The sequence below is a fragment of the Thunnus maccoyii genome, chromosome 3, assembly GCF_910596095.1.
Source record: "Thunnus maccoyii chromosome 3, fThuMac1.1, whole genome shotgun sequence".
In the NCBI taxonomy this organism is placed as follows: Eukaryota; Metazoa; Chordata; class Actinopteri; order Scombriformes; family Scombridae; genus Thunnus; species Thunnus maccoyii.
Window position 1 is genome coordinate 29,008,187 of NC_056535.1, and position 20,618 is coordinate 29,028,804.

General features: G+C 39.9%; 2 protein-coding genes across 4 annotated transcripts in view; one reads left to right on the forward strand and one right to left on the reverse strand.

Annotated features, from left to right (window-relative positions):
- The window catches only part of ecm2 (extracellular matrix protein 2, female organ and adipocyte specific), a 28,050-nt gene extending 8,388 nt beyond the window's left edge, over positions 1–19,662 (reverse strand). The window contains exons 1-8 of one of the 2 annotated variants that reach the window (XM_042406359.1): positions 19,421–19,662; positions 14,323–14,457; positions 13,386–13,547; positions 9,366–9,554; positions 5,145–5,939; positions 3,530–3,645; positions 1,765–1,900; positions 297–454 (exon numbers count right to left, since the gene is read on the reverse strand). In XM_042406359.1, the coding sequence (XP_042262293.1) occupies positions 297–454; positions 1,765–1,900; positions 3,530–3,645; positions 5,145–5,939; positions 9,366–9,554; positions 13,386–13,547; positions 14,323–14,455 (1,689 nt within the window). In that variant the 5' untranslated portion in view covers positions 14,456–14,457; positions 19,421–19,662. The remainder of the gene's footprint in view (positions 1–296; positions 455–1,764; positions 1,901–3,529; positions 3,646–5,144; positions 5,940–9,365; positions 9,555–13,385; positions 13,548–14,322; positions 14,458–19,420) is intronic. The other variant, XM_042406360.1, reaches the window with a different exon arrangement.
- The window catches only part of LOC121894051 (centromere protein P), a 119,003-nt gene that overhangs the window by 92,138 nt on the left and 6,247 nt on the right, over positions 1–20,618 (forward strand). The gene's annotated exons all lie outside the window — the stretch shown is intronic.

Consider the following 20,618-nt stretch of genomic DNA (forward strand, 5'->3'; position numbering starts at 1 on the left):
AAGGCTGTGAATATTTTTAGGGTTTTTGTGGGGTGTTCACAATGAGTTCTTTGAACTTATTGGATCATCAGGGATTGGAGCTATGATGACTTGTTTCAGCAAGGTTAGTTTTTGTAGTCACACAATCACACCAATGCAGCAGTCTATGGTTGGCTATGGTTTTTGCACCAGTAGAGAGTATTGTGGCTTAGACTTTAATAAAGACTGTCAGAAGTCTGGCTATGGGAGGTATCCCAGTGAGAGGAATGAGGGGATACGAACTGGAGATAGTTATGTAAACAGATATTACTTCATACCAGCAGTGAACTGGGAAGGCCCTGTGGTATAGTGCGGAAGTGGTTTCTACCCAATCTGAGGTAGGAGAGCTGGATGAGGGGAGTGAAGGCCAGAGGATCTACGTTCCCCTCACTCAGCAGATTTCCCTCCAACTCCAGAGTCACAAGGCTGCTCAGACCTTAAAGATAAAAAACAGATAAACATTACATCACTATTCCTCAACTGGAAGTATGGAATTGATATCGGCGCAGCACAGAAAAATCTATCAGGCCATAACCAACAGTTACAACAAAACAGGACAACAAATTCTCATTTCATTATGCATAACATACATTTTTAACATCACTGAGAAACATTAGAGGTTACCAAAAAGTTGTGCACAACACAGAGTAGGAATGAAAAATTAAGACCCTCTACACATGATCAGTGGGCAGAGCACAGTGCAGAGGCAAAGTTTAGTGTTCATCACTAATGAGTGCTGGGTAGCAAGAAGGTGCCAGATTAAATTAACAAATTAACAGATTAGATAACAAATAACAGACTAACAAAACAGAGGGCCTAGAAGAGACCATTTGTGAATTATGTAACTCAAAGGAAGATTATACTCCTGTGGAGAAGAAGACAAGAGCGTGATGATCAAAATGGGTTTGATCCATCATGGCTCTCTTACATAGTACAAAGTTAAACTTCAAGGTTAATTTTTTAACTTGGAAACACCAACTTATAAAAAATCTCAACACATTATCCAATTTACTTTTTGTTTCCAAGTCCGTCAACCAAAGGTCAATGGTTGAACTTTGTGCAAAACTGTGAGACGTGCTATCCAAGCAGTGCCCAAAGTAGCACAACCACAAATATTGGCTTCTTTGCTCTCTCCAGAGGAAAATAATGGGTCATGCGGGTGCAAAGCAATTCTGCTGCTGATCATTTGTAGATTGTCTCTAGATTCCAGTTGTTCATGTTGAAATTGCACTTTGAACAAGGGCAATTTTCAAATATAAAGTATGGTTATAATTATGCCTATAAGTTACATTTTGAATGATGTCAAGCACTGAGAGGTGAAGATTTCAGTTGGCAAATGGTGATCATACTGGCTGAAATGGCACCTACAACTGCCAACTTTAGTCTGACTGTAACTAAAGAACATTATCTCAATGGGCTGGCCAAACTGCAAAATGAAACTCCCTTGTGTTGTCAGGTTAATGTCTCTGCATGCTGGTGTCTGTACTGCACTTGTCCAAAGAGGCTTTTCTGGGGAAAGACACACCACTATTTTGATATTTGCACAAGTAGGTGGCCTGTACTTTTGCAGTTCAGAGCAACAGTGTTGAGTCTTCCTTTAGATAAACAATCTAGGTGGTCATATCTTGTCATTTTGAGCCAGGAACTTGGCAGCTTGACGGATGTAAATGACTTGACAACTGGCAAAGTATTATGTGACATGAAAGCTGATGTCAGCAGGTGCATTGTGGGTTGCCATAGCAGTACCTTCGAGGCTTTTGTCGTGGATCCGTTTCAGGCTGTTCTCACTGATCTTCAGCTCCTGCAGGGTGGGTGGGAGGTCAGAGGGTACAGCTTCTAGAAGGTTCCCATCCAGGTACAGACGTGTCAGCATCTTCAGACCCTGAGACACACACACACACAGATACTAGTGATACTGGCAAGTATTTGAAGAGGATGTGTGCAAAGTTGACGTCATGCCACAAATATTAATTCCAGAAACACCTATCCACCTCCCTCTTCTTCCTGTTTCTCAGTAGTGGTGCAGCTTTCAGTTGAAGCCCTTTTAAAAAAAGCTGCTCTTTACATGTGTCTATTTTAGTTTGTTATAACTAATTAAATTCCAGGTCACAATACAAAAGCATTGGAAAGCTTTTGTTCAGGAAATGTCTAGATGGTTCAGAGCGTCACAACATGAGCACACATCACCACAAATCTGCAGCCAACAACAGCTGGAGTAGGTTTTTTCGTTAGTTACTTATTATAATTACAATAGAGATAAAGAAATTGATTTGGTGAAGCCGTTTATATGATTATATTTGACCAACACTATCAACAGTAATTCTAATGTATCTCACCTTGAAAATTGTCACATAGTTTAGTAATTAATGTTACACAACTGCATTTGTACCACAATGTGTTTCAAGAATAAAATGAGACACTACTTTTGCTAAAAAGAAAGTTGGAAAAGAGGCCGATGAGCACGGCTAACCCCACATCTCCTTCATGAAAAAGCAGAATATTGAGTTATAACTGACCAGTCTGATGTGTGTGGAGGTGTGTGTGGTTATTCTGTAGCAGCCTGGTGACATCAGGTGGTTTATAAAAGTAAACACAGTGAATGGCCGTGCATAACGGCACTGCACTCCGGTGCAGCACTTCTCAGAGGCTGCAGATTTATCAACATATCAGTCTTGCTGTCTTCAGATGCTGCAGGGACTTAATGAACTTAAGGAGAAGCTTTTCATACAGTATAAAGCAGCTGTGGACAGCATACTGTAAGAATCTCCCACATTCATTTATAGATCGATGCATACTGATTTGCTGACTTTCCTGCTTTAACCACATTATTTTCTGTGCCAATTTTGGTTGGAGATTGTTTAATTGAAATAAATTATTTATATTTCAAGCATTCATCTGTTATTGCAGCATGTTTGCAGCAAATATTTAGTTTGATCCTGTTGATAAAATCACCACAGCAGCAGTGGATTGTCGTGCCAGACGCAGATGTGGCTCTGAGATATCTTTTTTCAGGGCAACATCTAGGACCAAATTTCAACCAAAATACAACAACTGTCTCTCCTCCAACCTCTGCACCATGCGCTCTGGTCACCAAAATACCACACAGACATGCAAAGCAACTTTCAAGGTCAGGAAAATACCAAACAGTTGGAGCACTGCTTGCACTGGTTGTTGCACCTCCAGGAAAATAGGGCCCACCGACTACTGCATATTGCTTTATTTGTCTTGTTGGTCTATTTGACACCTATTGGTCTTAGAGTACATTTAACCAGGGCACCATTATATCACAAAAATTCTCACATATTTCTTTTCTTTCTGGTTGATTGCATTATACTGCAGATGTCCAGTATGTCTGCCTTCAAACTTTGGCCTTTGCAGGCAACTGTCACTAAAATCATCATCATCATTTCTTGGAGCCTCTAGAGAAATGCTGTATAAACAGAACAGACATTTGGGAAAATGTCTTTCATTCTGAAGGGCTGCAGTGGTATAGTGTGTCAGTATGTCTTACTTTGAAGGCTTTACTATCAATGCCGGAAGAGGTGAGTTTGTTTTTCTTCAGGTTGATCCATTCCAGGTTGGGGATGCCATTGAAGGCTTCTGCTGGGATGTTGCTGATGTTGTTGCCTGCGAATCAATTTCAGTCAGTTTACAGGAGACTTGGCAGGCTTTCTGTAATTGCAGTATGTTTCTGTATATCTGTGTTTTCAATTTGGTTATTGTGTTTCTCAGTCTTGTGTTTTATTTATTTGCATCATTTGTTCCTAAATGCAATATACTATATAGGACTGGGTTCCAATAGTTGGTGGCCTTTTTTAAAATTCTGGTTCCAGGTTGATAAAAATCCCAGATTTGCTAATCTGCAAGTCTAACAAATTCTTACTGAATATTTTGTCTCTTCTCGCAATGAACAAAACATTCAGTAGAATCTTCTCATTGTTGGCTAGCAAAGACTGTCTTTTTCGCCAGTTTAAATTACATCACTGGCTGCAGGTTATATCAGCTTTCGATAATTAACGTTAATTATCTAAGGTCAAAGAGGAGGACTGTCTTGTTCTCAATGTACTGTCTCTAAACTCAGCCAAAGATAATTTGTGTGGTAAAAGATTCATCAATCTATAATGTAACTGGGACCGTGTGTTTTAGTTGTCCACAGACCAAAAGAGGGAGGGGTGAGTCTTATTTGGTGAAACGATCAGCTGATCGCATCATGTCAGTTTCTGGGGTCAGAATCTCCCAGTTAAACTTTCATCTGTTTCACTCCGTATTTAAAGGAAAGAATATTTGGCCCAAACTGTCATCTCAAAGTCAACTTGGAAGATTCTGATTTTGGTACAGCCCTAATGCAAACCTAAACCAACAATGCATGGATCCTACTAACAAATATTGTCTGTGTATCCACCTTATATATTGTATTCCTCTGTGCCGTAGAGCTCCATTTCTGTCTAAGAATATTCATTACAATGAAAACACACACTGTAGTTTATGTTGAATTAATCTCACATACACTGTCCTGCTACTCACTGCTAAATGTATATTAATTCATTGCTGTAAAGGATCCACAACAAATGCACTAGTTCCCCTTGTTTGAGTAATGTTTGATTAAAAACTACACTGCCCAGCTGTTTTAGGATTAGAAATTACTGAGCCTTTTGAAACTACTTAACTATACATTTGTGAGCTGTTTTTGAATATTTAGGTCTTCAATAGGAACCGATGGGCTCGGGGCCCCAGACAGGAAAGGAAAGTCAGAGAGTATTGAGAGATGGACAAACGCATTGTTGGTTTGGAAATTCATGGGATTTGTTGATAATAAGAAAAATATAGACTAATGCCAGACTTATCCTTTAAGCTGTTCAACTTGATAGTTGTAAATTAGAACCTCCAGTATTTGGAGCAAGCAGCTAATGAAATATAAAGTGTGCAAAATTAAGTACAGATCTAAACTGAATCTTTGGCTTTTTGTTATGTTTTAATGTGTTTTGTTAAGGTTCGCATTTTGAAGACCTAAATAGATTTGATACTGGCTTCAGATTCAATAATATGCTACTGAACACCAGTGACGTATGTGGAAAAGATTCTTCAGGAGCTGCACTTGTACTTTGGCAAAGTCCGTGTTTACTTACCCTCCAGACTGAGAAATTTGAGCTCAGGGATGGACAGAGGAGGGAAGTAGGTCAGTTTGGCGTTTTCACATGTCACAGTGACATCAGAGATATCACAGCCCGGAGGGAGGCTTCCCCTGTTCTGTACCACTACCTCCCTCTCCTCCCCTTCCTCCTCCACCTCCTCTGCCTCCACCTCCTCCAGCTCGTCCTCCGTTGGAGCAGGAGGTCTTGGAATTGGAGCAGGGAGGAGATCTGGTTCCTCGGGTTCTTCAGGTTCTTTTGGGAGCATCTGAAACACATCTCCTCTTAGCCAAACCTCCTCCTTTTCTACATTCTCCTGCTCCTCTTCTTCCTCTTCCTCTAGAGCCAGTAGCTCTTCCCTCAACCTCTCCTCCTGCCACCTCCTTTCCTCCTCAAGCTTCCTTTCCTTTTCCCTTGCTGCTCTCTCTAACTCCTTTCGCCTCCTGTCTTCCTCCTCCTGTCTCCTTCTCTCCTCCTCCTGTCTCCTTCTCTCCTCCTCCTGCCTCCTCCACTCCTCCTCCTCTTTCTCCACCTGTCGCCTCAGTGCATCCTCCTCCTCCCTCCTCCTTTCCTCCACTATCTTCCTCTGTTTCTCCGCCTGCTCCTTCCTCTGCTTCCTCTTCTTCTTCCTGGCCTCATCCTTCCTCCTCAGACGCTCCTCTTCCTCACGGTGCTCCTCTTCCTCCCGCCACAGGATGCGCTGAATCTCCTCCTGGGTCAGTGGGGTCACAGCCTCGCCGGGGTTATTGGGAACTGGGGAGTCACCAGAAAGGTCAAGGCTGAGGTTGGGGTCTAGGGTTGGTGTAGGATGGTGGGGGGGCAACCAATCAGAGGGCAGGAGGTGGGCGAGAGGAGAGGGGACAGTATAGAAAGAAGGAAGGAAGGAAGATGGATTGAAATAAGAAAGGAGAGACACACAGGAGAGGAAGGAGCAAAAAGAAGGGGATGAAAAAGAAACACTGAAAGAAAATGAAACAGGATGAAGATGGAAGTTGGTGACAGACAGACAGGATGACAGTTGGACAGACAGACAGGAGGTGGACAGACAGATACGGCTGTGTTAGTGTTGTAGACAGACAGACTGGTACAAGACCAGCTTGTTGAAGCTACAGAGCAGATTGCTGCTGTAGACCAGTCTGGACCAGATCCCACTGAACTGGACATGTTTGACCTGAGTCAAGTAAAGTTGGTCTTTTTGTGTTTGCCGATGTTCGAGACAGCTGGTACTGAATCTAAATTTGACTTACCTTAATTTGTGCTTCATGATGATAAGTTTAATTTTGTTAACTTTATGTTTGTTCCAATTATAGCTGCAATACTGTTGCTATGGGGATTTGGGACTTCCCAGAGATAACCTGTCAATAAAACTGTGACAAGACTTTTACCTTTTCTCTCTTAGATTTTCTTTTACTGAAGTCACAGTAGTTTCTGTTTATGGCTGTCTTCTGTTTGACTGTTCAGATATGGTGGCTATCACACCTACCAAATGATCTTTGTCAAGAAAGAAGTTACTGAACAAGATTCATAAAATACACAGTTTGAGTTGCTGTCAAGTTCTGGCAAACAATCCAATATTAGTGTAAATATTTAGACCGACCTTAGTTCACTTGTCAAACACTAATGCTGTTTTATAGTCATTAAACTACGTGCCAACTGGAACAACCAACACATATGATATGAAAACTTTGTCTTGCAGTGGTAAGATTTTGTTAGATTGTAGGTGTCATTGGTTTTCAAACATTTTCACTGGTTTGCTGGACTTTTTTCCTGCTTTCTTGAGATTCTTAATCCCACTGACAAAGCTCTGATTGGCCTGGTCGTTTTTCCAACCAGTGAACCAGCCCTTAATGAGCATCTGACCCATTTGAGTCAATGAAGAAATCAGAGATGTAAGCAGTGATTCAGAGGTCTGCAATCATACTAAGGCTATGAGTTGGCAATGTTTCACTGGTTACCATAAAAATGAGATGGGGAATCTGTAAAATGGAAACTTTTTGTCTCCTGACTCTTTGTCTGAGCTTTTGTACATTAGTTTCTCTTGTTGGACCAACACTTTTCTTCTGAATATGAAACAGCCTTTAGTCTGCATATTATGTATTTTCCCTTACAATAAACATCATACATACAGCAGACATAGTTTAAACACAGTGCATGTATACAGATACATACATGTTTCTATGGGTATTGCTATTAGGTTAATGTGTATTAATCTACATAGAGTAAATGAATAAGTCATTGATAAAAATGACTTTAATAGGTTTTCTCCTGTTTCACCTCCATACATGCAGATAATGACTATGCAGTGTATGACTGTGAGCACTGAGTTAGTTACTGTCAATTCAACTACTTTTTTTTCATAATTTCACAGAGATTGTATAGACAGGTTTCCTGTTTACAATAGAGGATGCGTGCACAGCAGGGAGGTAGAGAACACAGACGGCCACAACCTCATTTATTTATAGATATTTTCATTATTTCTAAACAGCAATTTCCTTGAAACCAGTACAGTTATTGTTCAGAGATAAATTTGTATGACTTTCTCAAACTTTTCTACTACATGCCTCATGTTGATGGTCATCTGTCAACTCTGGCTAACGTTATGACATTGAATTTGACAGAGAAACAGTTGCTAGTAGCAGTGATAATGCTAAACCAGACTACACAAAGTTAGCTTTTACAGGTAGTGAGAAATGAAATGGCAGTTCCTGACGTTTGCCTTAAAAATTTACCAGACAGATGCCAGATATCTTACGAAACTCGTTAGATGACTTCACTCATAAGAAACTGTTAATACAGCATTTAATAAGTATTATGTATCAGCCATGGGGCGTCTTTAAATGAGACTCTGCACACCGGTTCGCTTTTTTTTTTCTATGAAAAGTGTAACAATGTGATGTAATTTCCATTCAAAGCCATTAGTCTGCTCCTCCTGTCACCGAGTTGCACACTGGAACTTAAAGGTACAACAAAAAGCACTAGTCATAAGAGTCTGGCAAATGTTTACATCATTCAATAAAAAGCTATAAACACGCAGTAACAATGTGAGCTTTCAGACCTTAAAACAGGCAGTTTTCCCTCCCCAATTATGCACATAACTACTCACCACCTTATTAAAATCCAGGGCTCTTACCAGATCACTAGTTGCTAATAGCTATTGTGCGCTCTGAGCTAACAGTAAGGTTGCCTTTTTTGGATATTGAACATTTTCCACCCATTACTTTTGCCATTTGTGCAGTTGTTTTTGTTGTGGCACAAAAACAACTCCTTATGTTGACCGCCCCATAAAGTCTCACTCATTCTGGTTTGTTTTTCTGACTCAAGTATATACACGCATCTCAAAATAATGTCGCCCAGAAACTCGTCTATACACTTATATTTGTTGTAGATTCAATTGTTCGTCCAGTCTTCATTTTGATGACATTGAATTGACAGTAAGGTGAAACCAGTCCTGGACATGTGGAAAACAACATGTGGTATCCCTCCACAGACATGTTAAAACTTTCACAACATGTGTTGAACTGACCCAAAATGTGCTAACCACATTTTTAAAAGCCATGATGGAAACGGGAATCAACATGCTGAGGCCTCAGAGATGACTGTTTAGTTGTATTTCCTCTAGGAAACGAGTGAAAGGAATACAGATTACAATACATAATGAAGGGTTTCATTCCAAAATGAGACATCTTCTGTTGATATCTGTTAAAATTAACTCTAACTCCTTACACATGTTTACTGGGGAGAAAATTAGAGGTGTATGACACATCTTCCGTTAACATCTGTTAAAATGAACTCCTAACACATGTTTACTGGTGAGAAAGTGAAGAACTTTATGAGTTAGGACTGCGCTATGGTAACAATCAGTGTCACCATTTTAATGATTTGTTGATATATGAATATATATCCTCACGTGTCCGATGTAAGCAAAATACATTTAAATGAATTAGTCCTACAGTATCTTCTTTACAGTAAACTCAGGGCTATTTTTACTCAGATAAATCAGTTACTTTCTTACTTTGAACTTAAAACCTGTCAGCACATCCCACTTCTCCTATTGTAAAGCTGAGTCAAGCACTGTGACCATGTGATGTAATGAATTTGGTAGGTAATTATGTTGTAAACTGAAGTTTTTGTTAAGCAGAGTGTTGATTGAATTAACTTTGCTCATCTCTATTGCCTCTTGATGTTGCACCATGGCGTTGCCACATGTTGTGTTTCTACCTGGCTCCATGCAGACGGGGCAGCACTCCCCATTGGGCGTGAAGGGAAAGTGGCAGTGCACTATGGGACAGGAGATCTCGTCACAAACCACCCGCCCTCCGGTACACAGACAGGTCACACAGGGCTTTGGAGACCAAACGGCCTGGTCGAACATGGTCAGACCCTGGTACACACACTGGCCCTGCTTACCTGAGAAATACAGACACATTAAAGTCGGTCCATTAATACAAAATAGTTCAAAATCCTTATCAACAGATCACACATGTATAATTCATCGAGAGTCTGGGTATGCAGATTGTTCACATGTGCTGTTGGCACACACAGTTTGTGCGGACATAAAATTTGTGCTACAGGTCTGCAAGAAGTCTCACGAACGTGTGCAGATGGCAAAATGTACAACATGCAGACCTTTGTGACTGTGCAGATGTCAAGAGTATCATTTTAGCTTAATTTAAAAAAAAAAAGAACGAAGCCTGCAACCAGTCATATGGTACAGTTTACCAGTTGTGGGCGACACTGTATTGTGTGGCAGTGAATGAGACAACAAGGAAATGACCACTGAATGTTGCTAAATGTTAGTCCGACAGCTCAGTGATATAAAGAAGGCCAACCACTGTTCTGTTTATTCTACACATCTAGGTGGCTCTGGACAATCCTTTTTTGGCCCTTTCATGTCTTTATTCACCAGCTAACAGTATAGAGACAGATGGAAAACCATGGAAGAGAGAGGGGTATGACATGCAACAAAGGTCCCCAACCAGAACTGAACTGTAACCATTGCTGTCGTATGTCCTTGTTCTTGACAAAAAAACACGTATGACAGTTTCTTTTAATGGTGAGACTTTGTAAAGTCATAGACATGCATCATTGGTTTTCAAACATATTCATTGGTTTGCTGGACTTTCTGTCTACTTTCTAGAGATTCTTAATTCTACCCTTAAAGCTCTGATTGGCTGTTTTTCCATCTGATGAAACAGCTGTCAGTGAGCACAACACCAGACCAGTTTGAAACACTGAATGAATTGGTGTAATAATTGCTGTGTGTGTCTGGTCTAACCTAAAGCCTGTACTTTACCATCAGAACCAGACAAAGCAATGATTTGTAGCATTTCCACTCCTCCCTCTGCATTAAATCCACCTTTCAACATCAGACCTGGGACAGGACGAGGCTGTGACTGGCAGTGAGTCAGTAGGAAAGACTGTAAACCACTATGATATGGCAGAAAGACGCTCTTTGTGTCTGTTTTAAGTCTGTCCTGTCTGTCATCTATCCTTTCTAATGGTATGCTCTTTGTTACGTCTATAGGAACACAGGTAGTTAAGAGGCTTTTGTCATTTCTCTTAAATACTGTCTCTCTTTTGTCTCTGTCCTTTTTACTGTGAGCAGTGAGACTGTCACCCTGTCATCTCTGCTGGAGGACACATACTTTAGAGCTTTTCTTTTCTCTTTAAAATATTGTCTTGCTGTCATACAATCTCTGTCTCGTTCTGGTAAATTGCAGGGTTTAGTTTAAACAATGCAGCAACTATCTGACTTTGCTGTGGCGCTATCATTATAAGGTGTTTAATACATACTTTCATGTGTTTTTATTAGTTTATTCATCCTTTTTCAAGTAAAAACATCTTTCATTCCTTGTTCCCAGTTGCTCCAATTTTAGGGTTTTCTGCTTTTCTCTGTTCTATATTACTGCAAACTGAATATCTGGGTTTTGGACTGTTGGACAGACAAAACAAGAAATTGGAAGATGTCACCCTTGGCTTTGCAAAACTATGAAGCTCCAAAAGTCTGGAGATTGTTTTTGCTATCTTTTGTGCACAAATTAGATAATTTTGCTTAATATTGTCATAATTTGGGGAAAAACACAATGTTTTAAACCAGCTGTGGTACAAGTTAGCATATAGGTAGATTCAGTAAAGGCTGAAGGAAACCAGTAAATAATGATGTAGGTTGGAAGCATTAATGCAAAGGCACAATGTAACAGAGTCATTTTTATAATCTGAAATCAAGGTCCACTTACTAGCTCCCCCCATCACCCCCCATATACAATCACGTGATGACAAACAAACCATCTCTATGACAGCTAAGCAAACTCCATCCACAGATGAAGACTGTGAGATGAGGTCAAAAGTTCCAGAAAAAAAGGTTAACAAGTTGACTTTGAGGTAGATTTATTTTTCAAACTATTGCCCCCCCAGATGAGCAATAAACTTTCACTCTGAAGTATCTTGTAACATTTACAAAGCCGATTGGTTGCCATGGTGACTGAACAGACATTTCACAATAGAAACTAATGTATCAAAGTCAGACTTTTCAGTCGTGTTGGTCCAACATCTGTAACTTTCTGTTTCTGCAAACTGCAATCTGATCTGTTTGGTTGTAACATTACAGTCATTTTGTGTTTGCTTTTCTGAACACACAGGCATGTTCTCACATCCCAAATAGCAGCGAAAAAAGAACCAAACAGATTAAATCTACATGGAAAAAAATCCTCTCCCCCACCAGCTCCCAACAACAGACTGCCACCGCTACCTTTCCTTCTAATTACATATTGCTATCTTTATTGTTTTAAACTGAGGCTTACACATAGCTTTGAGGTTCTTTAGAGTCATTGTCCCCATCTACATGTGGGATTTTCAGCTCTTTTCCCACAGATGGTTTTTCCCTTCTGTGCATGTTGTAGGAATGTGATGATTTGTCATTAGGTTACTGAGCTGTAATAACAGGCAGCTTCATTATGAGAACAAAACGAAACCTCAGAGCTAAGCTGAGCTGAGCCGCTCTCTGACTCAATTCACACATCCAGTTTGATTGAAAAGTCCTGTTTTTATTCAGTGAAAGGTTTTATTTTATCATATTAAGATTTTATTGACTATAAAACTCTGTTATGTAATGTACCACTTAAAAGTTTTAAATACAAATAATTACACTCCACCTGTTTCCATGTTAGTTCACGCATTTAAACACTGAGACAATTTAACTGGTTTGTTTTATCATGTGATGGCTCAAGCTGCTCGGGGATCATTCACAGAGAACTGAGGAGACTGTAACCTTAATTAGCAGAATATAATGAAGAGAGATGGGATGAGAGATGGCCTTTTTGAAATTAGTAGTGCTGTAGAGGAATATATTAATAATGTGGAGTGATGATTCCTACTTGGAAAAAAACATGGTTAACATTATGTCAGGAGGCAAGGTGGTGTATTTTGCAATGTCTCTAATGTGGGAGCTTTCTATACAAATGTTTGAGAAACTATTAGTTGGTCTGTTTCTAATGATACTGAACTGTGATTGGTAATTGTTGGTTTAATTAAACTAGGTTAAGGCCAAGTTACTGGTCTTAATAACCTGGATTATGATAAAGTTTTGGTAAACTGGGAAAACACTGAATAACATGAGTTACAGGTTTTGTTAACCTAAGCTACAGCTGAGTAGTTACTGGTCTCACTAAGCGAGGTTAGTTGTGTGTTCTTATTGAAGTTATTGTAATTATGAGATTCTAGGTTGTAGCATTGTCAGTGTTTATATCAACTTCCAAGTCGTAATTTCAACTGGGAAACTCTGACTTTTATTAAAGCTCCAGTACATTTGACATAATGCTTCATAATACGGAAGTGCCTGAAAATCTAGCAAATAGGGACACCTCACATCAGTGAGGTTGTTGTTCATGGTGATTAAACCCAGATTTAATGGATAGTGTTATTTTGTCGATACACAATATTTTTAACCTTCACTCGGCCAAGCCTGTAATCACATCACACATGTTGAGTCGTTAACATGGGAATCTTTCCCATCTTTACCATCCATCCCATATGACGTGAACGTGGCATAAGGCTGAATTATGGCTGCATTTTTTTATAGAGAGATTTATCCAAAGCACTTTACAATTTGCTGCACATTCACCCATTCTCACACACATGAATTACTGTTTTCACTAACCTGGATTAGAGTTACTGGTCTCATTGGGCTGAGTTACCGGTCTCACAACCCTGGGTTAAAGCTGAGTTAGTAATGTCACTGACCTGGGATAACGTTGTAGGTCGAGTGCTGTTCTTGTAGGTTTTTGTAGGACTTCAGGATCAAAGTGTTTCCTTGGTTTTGTCCAGGCTTCACTGGGACGCTGGGACCAGGAATCAGTCTGATCTTCAGAGGTCTAGAGCGTCCTGATCTAGCCCGCACATGACCTGCAACACATGGTCATGTTAACATTCATTCACATCTGTCTACTGTAGAAACTTCTAAAGGGAGTCAATGCAGTAGTATCCAGAGCCAATGGATTCTAGGAACGCTCTGATTATCAGTTTACAGATAAGTTTTTTGGCTGATTTGTTTGTCCTAGGCTTTAAGCAAAATAAAATAAATTCCGCCCTTTAGACAAATGTATTCCCATGTTTATGAAAAGCCACAATGTCTGAATCATCAGCATATAAAAATTAGCTTTCAGCACAAACAGATACCAAGTATTCACATATAATAAAAAATAGTAGGTGGCCCAAGATACTCCCCCGAGGGACTCCACATGTTATAAGTTGAACTGCTTTTTTCTTGGTTAATTAGAGATTTTTAAATCAGAAAACAAGACTGTACTTTGGATTACAATAATCAGAGAAACATAATAAGATATTATGAGTTAAAATCAGGACTTTTAAAATGCTGTTTGCAGCCCAGCAGGTGTTGGTCAACAGTCACCACCAACACTGCTTTAACTACAGTGTCTTCTTTTTACATTTCTATTTCTACACCTGTTCGATAAACAAGATACACCATGTAAATCAGAAAACATTAAGGTTATTGGAAGCTAGCAGTCTTTGTGCTAAGCTAGGCTAAAGGCATTCTGGACCCGTTTCTGTACCAAATGCTTAGATATTAAACTGTTAACAATCTTCTCATCTGACTGTATGTTGGCGAACAAGTGGATTTTCCAGAATCTCAGAGTTTTCCTTTAAAAGGCAGTCTTACCCATTCCATCCCTCTTCCTTTTCCCTCGGGGGGTCTCTTCATCCTGGTTGCGAGGTCTGCTCCTGATCTGTGCATCCGAGACAGTCAGGACCACTAGGAGCCACAGGCTGGCCACCACCAGCCACCACCTCATCCCTGCAGAGCAGCACAGACCAGGTTTAGGTTGCCTCAAAGGAATTACCTCCACTGAGGGCTTCATTAGCTCGATACAATGCCTGTCTAGGTACTGATATCAAAGTGATACCTTATATTGCGAAATATAAATGTATTTTGCTACAAGTCTGTTGATAAATGTAATCTAAACAGTTTTCAGTATTTGATGATAAGGCCTCTACCAAGCCCTACGCTTCACTGGTTCCTCAGCAATTCTCCAGCAGGTTAATGGGATGTTCCAAAGACTAGATACAAAACAGATGTAAAACAGTTAATTCTCCAAATACCAATGGTTGGAAATCAGAAGGTCAAAAACACTGGAGCGCCCAGGTGGCCAACCATGTCGCTTGCCATCTCTCTCTCTCTCTCTCTCTCTCTCTCTCAAGTCTCAATAGAGGCAGAAAATGCCCCAAAAACATCATGGAAATCATGAAAAGAAACCTGTTTTTGTTATTAGTTATTGCATAAATCAGCAGCTAAAATGACTGGAACAAAACAGACATATTTCTCCACCCACAGAAAAATAAACCATGAAAAGAGAGAGGTTTTTACCTGCAGCAGCTTCTCAGACTAAAGGGGCTGTCAGTGCTGCTGCTGGCCCTCATATAGCTCTCTGCTGGGGTCTTAATGGCCGGTTCCCTCTGTCTATGTGTGTGTGTGTGTGTGTGTGTGTGTGTGTGTGTGTGTGTGTGTGTGTGTGTGTAATGACTAGTCTATACACAGCAGTCCTGTCATTATTAAAGCAGAGATATGATGTTAACACACACCTTCACACCTGATAGTTTTGTCTTCTGTCTGATTCTTGTCTGAATGGAGCAGATTGAACCAGATAACAGTAATAATTGTGTTGTAGCTCTGCCCCATTGCATGATGCAAGTTGTTGGTGGTGTTAAACCTCTTGTTTATTGGGATGGAGCCCAGACAAGCCTGAGGGTCCTGATAGAAATATTTAGTTCTGTTAGTCTTAGGGATTAAAAGCTTCAAACAGTCAGTGTTCATTTACTGCAGGTTTATGGAGCTTTTTCGCCATTTGTTGCTTTTAGTGATCAACATAGTAAAACATTTAAGAGCTGAGGAGCCAAATATTTTTTCTCAGGAGTTGGTAGAGACCCAGCAGAGTTAAAAATGAGGGTGAATACTTGTTCCCTTCCCCCAAAGTGACCAAAAAAATCAGTCAGTGCAGCTTTACCATTTGTCATCTTGATCAAAGATATATCAAAATAACTTTTTTAGTGTTATTTTTGTTTTTTTTTAAACCCACTTTTATGATTTTTTAGGCCAGTTATTCTGCTATAACATGATCTGATTTCTGTTACATTTCTATATTGTTCTATCATATTGTATGCAGCAGGAGTGTCTTCACATGTAGCTCCTCTCTTACAGTCAGAATAACAGCATCGCTCCAGAAATACACAAACAGAAAGACTTCAGCCTCTGTTCACCTTTTTTTTTTTTTTTTTTAACTGCGTTTCACTTTCAGAGCACGTTTCAGTGTAAAAAGCCTGGATCCTGTGTCAGGTCCTGATTCTGGGCTCAGACCTTTAAATGAAATGAAAACATGAAAATAATCCACATCAAACTGTAAGAACTGGACTTAGATCAGATCATGAGGCTGAAATCAGCCTGTAATTGAAACTTGCTGTAATTCAACTCCAGTTGCAGCGCCAACATTAACTCCGTCATCACTAACATCTGCAGTATGTAACTCACTCTGCTGTTAGAGTCACCTGAAGTGCAGGAGTGCAGTTCTGATTGCATTTTGATATAAATGGATGAGGGATCAACAATAAAAAAATGTTAAGACGCCTTAACTTTTGTCTCGCTTGTAGACCTTCCAGGTGATTTATCCATATGTTGCTGTTATTTGATCGATCATTTTTAGCCACTTAACTTGACTAATTGTTGTAACTTAACTGCCAAAGTAGAAAAGTTATTCTTCCTCAGTCATTTTTGGCAGTTGCCAGAAATCTTCAGGTGCATTACCACCGCCCCTCTGGACTGAAGTAGGGTCAACGCTGATTTTCATGTAGCTCAGGAAGTGGAAAACAAATACGGACTGCAGTCAGAGACGTATATATGTGACTAAAGTAAATAAATGTGCATTAAGTTGCATCTTGAATGCACTGAAATGAGAGGAGTAAATGAGGCTGAAGATAAATGAGTATCTACTACAGGATGGGGTATTAGAGTTTGAGCCCTTCATGATTTATTAGCATTTAAAGACTACACCTCCCATCAACTTTTTCCAGAGTGCGTATTACACGTCATGGTAAGTTGGACTCACTCATACATCATATCCGCCCACACTCTCTTGTAATCATTCACATTTTCTTTTGGGATGAAAACAAAACTTAAGTCTGCAGCTCCACAGTCTGGAGGTCTGAACACACAGTCAGTCAACTCCGAGATCCTCCCACCTCGGCTCAGCACCGGCCAATAGGAAGCCAGAAATCAATACTCCACTGGGAGACAAAGAGAGAGAGAGAAAGAGATCCAGAGGAAAGAAAACCGGAGGGAGGGGAGAGAGATGGAAAATATTTAGCAGTTCAGTCTCTGGATGAGCAGGCTCAGACGGAGAGACTTCCAGCAGGAACAGCAGGGTATAAAAATAATCTCTATGTGTGTGTGTGTGTGTGTGTTTATGGTTTAATGAAACCCAGACAGTGTTGAAGGTGAAGTTATCTGTTGTTCTGTTTGCTTCCTTTAGTATTCACTTAGTTAAAATTAGTTCAGAGTGAATTTTTACTTCTCACACTACATTGTGACTTCAGACAATATGAGTTCTTTGTACTTTTCAATAACAAAAGATCCAAAACTCCAGCTGCAGCCAATAATCATTTTCTTTGCACTAAAAATATAACCAAAGTTTGCAACTCTGTAGTTGTTATTGGTGTTTGAAATGTCCCCTCTCCACTTCTCCACCAGCTCTTTTTTTTTTTTAGATTTTATGGTTTTGTCCATAAAATGTCAGAAAATAGTGAAAATTATCTACAGTGATGTCTTCAAATGTCTTGTTTTGTCAGTTTGCAGTAATATAAAGCAGCAAAACTTGACACAAAGCGAAGTATATCCAAAGAAAGTTTGACTTTTTTGCTTGTCAAATGACCTCCACAAATGACTGATAATTATAGGTTTCCTTTGCTCTCTCTGTAATTTCTTCCTTAAATCATTTTATTTCCTAAACTGACAGCATTCAGTTTTTCTCCTTATGAACCAACTGAATTTAATATTGATTTTGGACTGAGATATGTGAGTTTACTTCTGGTCTTAAGCGTAAAACACAATGTTGTGTTTTCTTAACATAACGACATAAATTCTAGAAACAGATTTTGTGTCCAGTTCGTCACAACTCAGCCTCAAGGTTCTGGAGCGCTTCGTGGTAACAGATTAACTTTCTTTCTAACTTTAACTTTCGTAAACCAGTGTATGAGATAATTACTGTCCAGTGCATAAAACCACTTTGTAGTTTTTTTAGTTTGCTCCACTGCAGAATTATGATCTTTATTTATCAAGAATCTTGTTTCATTATCTTTCCTGCTTTGTTTGGCCGTGTGTTGCATCTTCTGAAATCTTCTGTTCCACCTTTTGGTCTCTAGTTGTTTGCTCGGAGCTCTCTCAACAAATACAGCCTGGACATGTTGGTTTCTCCTACAGGCGTTCTTAGTTGTCCTGCTCCACACAGATGCAGCAGTAAGATAGCGGTCACTGTTGTTGTCCTTGTCCTTGTTGTAATGTGACGTCACATCGGCTCGACCAATCGCATTCGACAGCGCTGTCGCCAACCCCTGAAGGTACCGGACACTAGCATGCAGTATCACCTCCTGAGGAACTCGTCCTCAGAGCGGGCAGAGAACAGTGGAAATATAATAAGAACCAGAGATAATAAATACACGTTACATGACGTTAAGTTCCTGCCGTAGAAAAGGGCTGATAGGACCCTGATAGACCAAGCTGACAAAGACTCACCTCACATCTATAAACACACAAAAAAGACGACAGCCGACAACCAGCATCAACTGTACAATCTGCACTTGTAAGAGAGGAAAGAACTACGTAGTTAGTAGACTGAAGACTTCCTAATCTAAAAACCAAACAAACTAGCCCGCCATTCTCACGCCACTGCAGAGTTCTGCTGTTTAACTCAGGCTATTTTGTTACACAAAGCTTCAGGTCTCGGGTCGGGTTCGTGTCTCTCATTTGGCAGTACCAGTCAGGGTCTGCTGGGTCAGGTCTTAAAGACGCAGGTTTGTAGGCTCATCAGAACTCTTCACCACTGTGAATCTGCTTCGACAGTCTCATCTTATTCTTGGAACACAAACTGATAAAAAAGAAGTTTTGCGTTGCTTTGTTAAGTACGAAGTCTTGTGGTTTTGTTGAATGAGCTCATTATTTTCTGTTTTGCTCATTATTTTTCTGTATTTATCCTGATAATTGAGGAATCGTTTAAACCAAGGCAGAAAAATAACAGCTTAATGAAAACCAGGCCGTTTTTGCATTAAAAAAAAAAAAGGCAAAACCTGAATAAAGATGGTCTGACTGATTTTAGTCAAAACACTCCCTGCTCTCAGCAGAATATAAATCAGTGACCGGAGAGAGAATCTGGGGAGTGCTGTATCAAACCAGGAAGTGTAACGTGTATCTTAAAAGTTAAAGAATCTGGTTCCCTTCAGTCCACTCTGGTTCAGGTCCAGGCTTCATTTAAATGGATGAGTCACTGTCAGGCTTTGTTAAGATCCTGTAAGCGTTTTGTTTTGTTGTTTTTTGTTTTTTTTTAAATCTTTTGGACCTATGAAGAAGATCATCTATAGCAAAAGTTTCTGCAGCTACTGAAACAAACTGTTTACAAATCACCACAAGAAAGAAAGACAGACAGAGAGAGAGACACGGAGGGGAGGAGCTGACAACAGACAGACAGACAGACAGACAGACATTAACTCTACATTACCAGCAGTTTGAAGGCGGCTGAAGGTCTTGAAGCCAAATTCTTCCACCCTCTTTTCTCCTCCTCTGGTTCTGTAGGAGCCCCAGGAGAAGTGTGTATGTGTGTGTCGCTCTGTGATGATACTGTATAAAGACTGTGTGTGTGTGTGTGTGTTTCTCGGTGTGTCTCAGAGCGTAGAGCAATTGTGTAGAGCAGAGCAGGCTAATAGAGCTGCGAAGGGAAGCCAGGATTTGTTCTGCAGCTGAGACAAGAGGAGAGAGTGAGAGAGAGAGAGAGAGTGAGAGAGAGAGAGAAATAAACAGAGAGAGAGACAGGTCTGACATCTGTCTTCCTGTGTGGGAGAGGTCACCGCTGACGGGATATCAGAGAAATACATCAACGCACGCAGACAGAAGTTTAATATTCTCGTGTTGAGCGGTGAAAACGACCAAAAACATCTCAAACAAAACAGGAGGCTTACCAAAACACGCCGATAGAAACAGAACACCGGTTCGGTTTTGTGGTGAAAATTAACGAGAACGTCTCCAGACGAGGAGAAAGAGTCCACAGCTGCATGTAGGACAGAGGTCAGAGGTCACGCAAGACCAAACATCCCACTTCAGTGTCGAATGCAAAGACTTCTCTGCAGCATGTTTAAATAAAACCTCAGAGGACAAATCCTAAATGTCCTCAAAGCCCAAAGTACATGATGATGAAAATCTGCTCGACTGTAATGTGAGTAAAAAAAAAAAAAGAAAATCATACTGTCACCACAAGATAATAATGACAGCAATAAACTGAACACACATAAATATTTCAGTGGTCATTTTATTAAAGTACTTAATTGCAAACTTCTGGTACAGTGAAACTGAACAGACTTTTTATTTCCAGAAGTTCGTCTCGGCCCCAGAGAAGACACAATATTTGTGTCCTATATTTAGATAGTTGAGTAATTTGAACTTGAACTATCAGCAAGATCCAAGAATAAAACCATTAGCTTGACTAGAAGGTTTTTTTTTATCTCAGACGTCCCGGAAATGAATGTTTCTATGTGTTTACACTGTGTCGTGTCCTCAAATATAAACAACACTTCTGAAAATAAATGGACAAAAAAAATTCTTATCTTTAAGATCAATTCAATGCGAAGTAAGACCCGAAGCTCAGACCGGTGAAAGTTTAACATCAACATTAATCCATATTAATGAGCGGCTATATTAACATT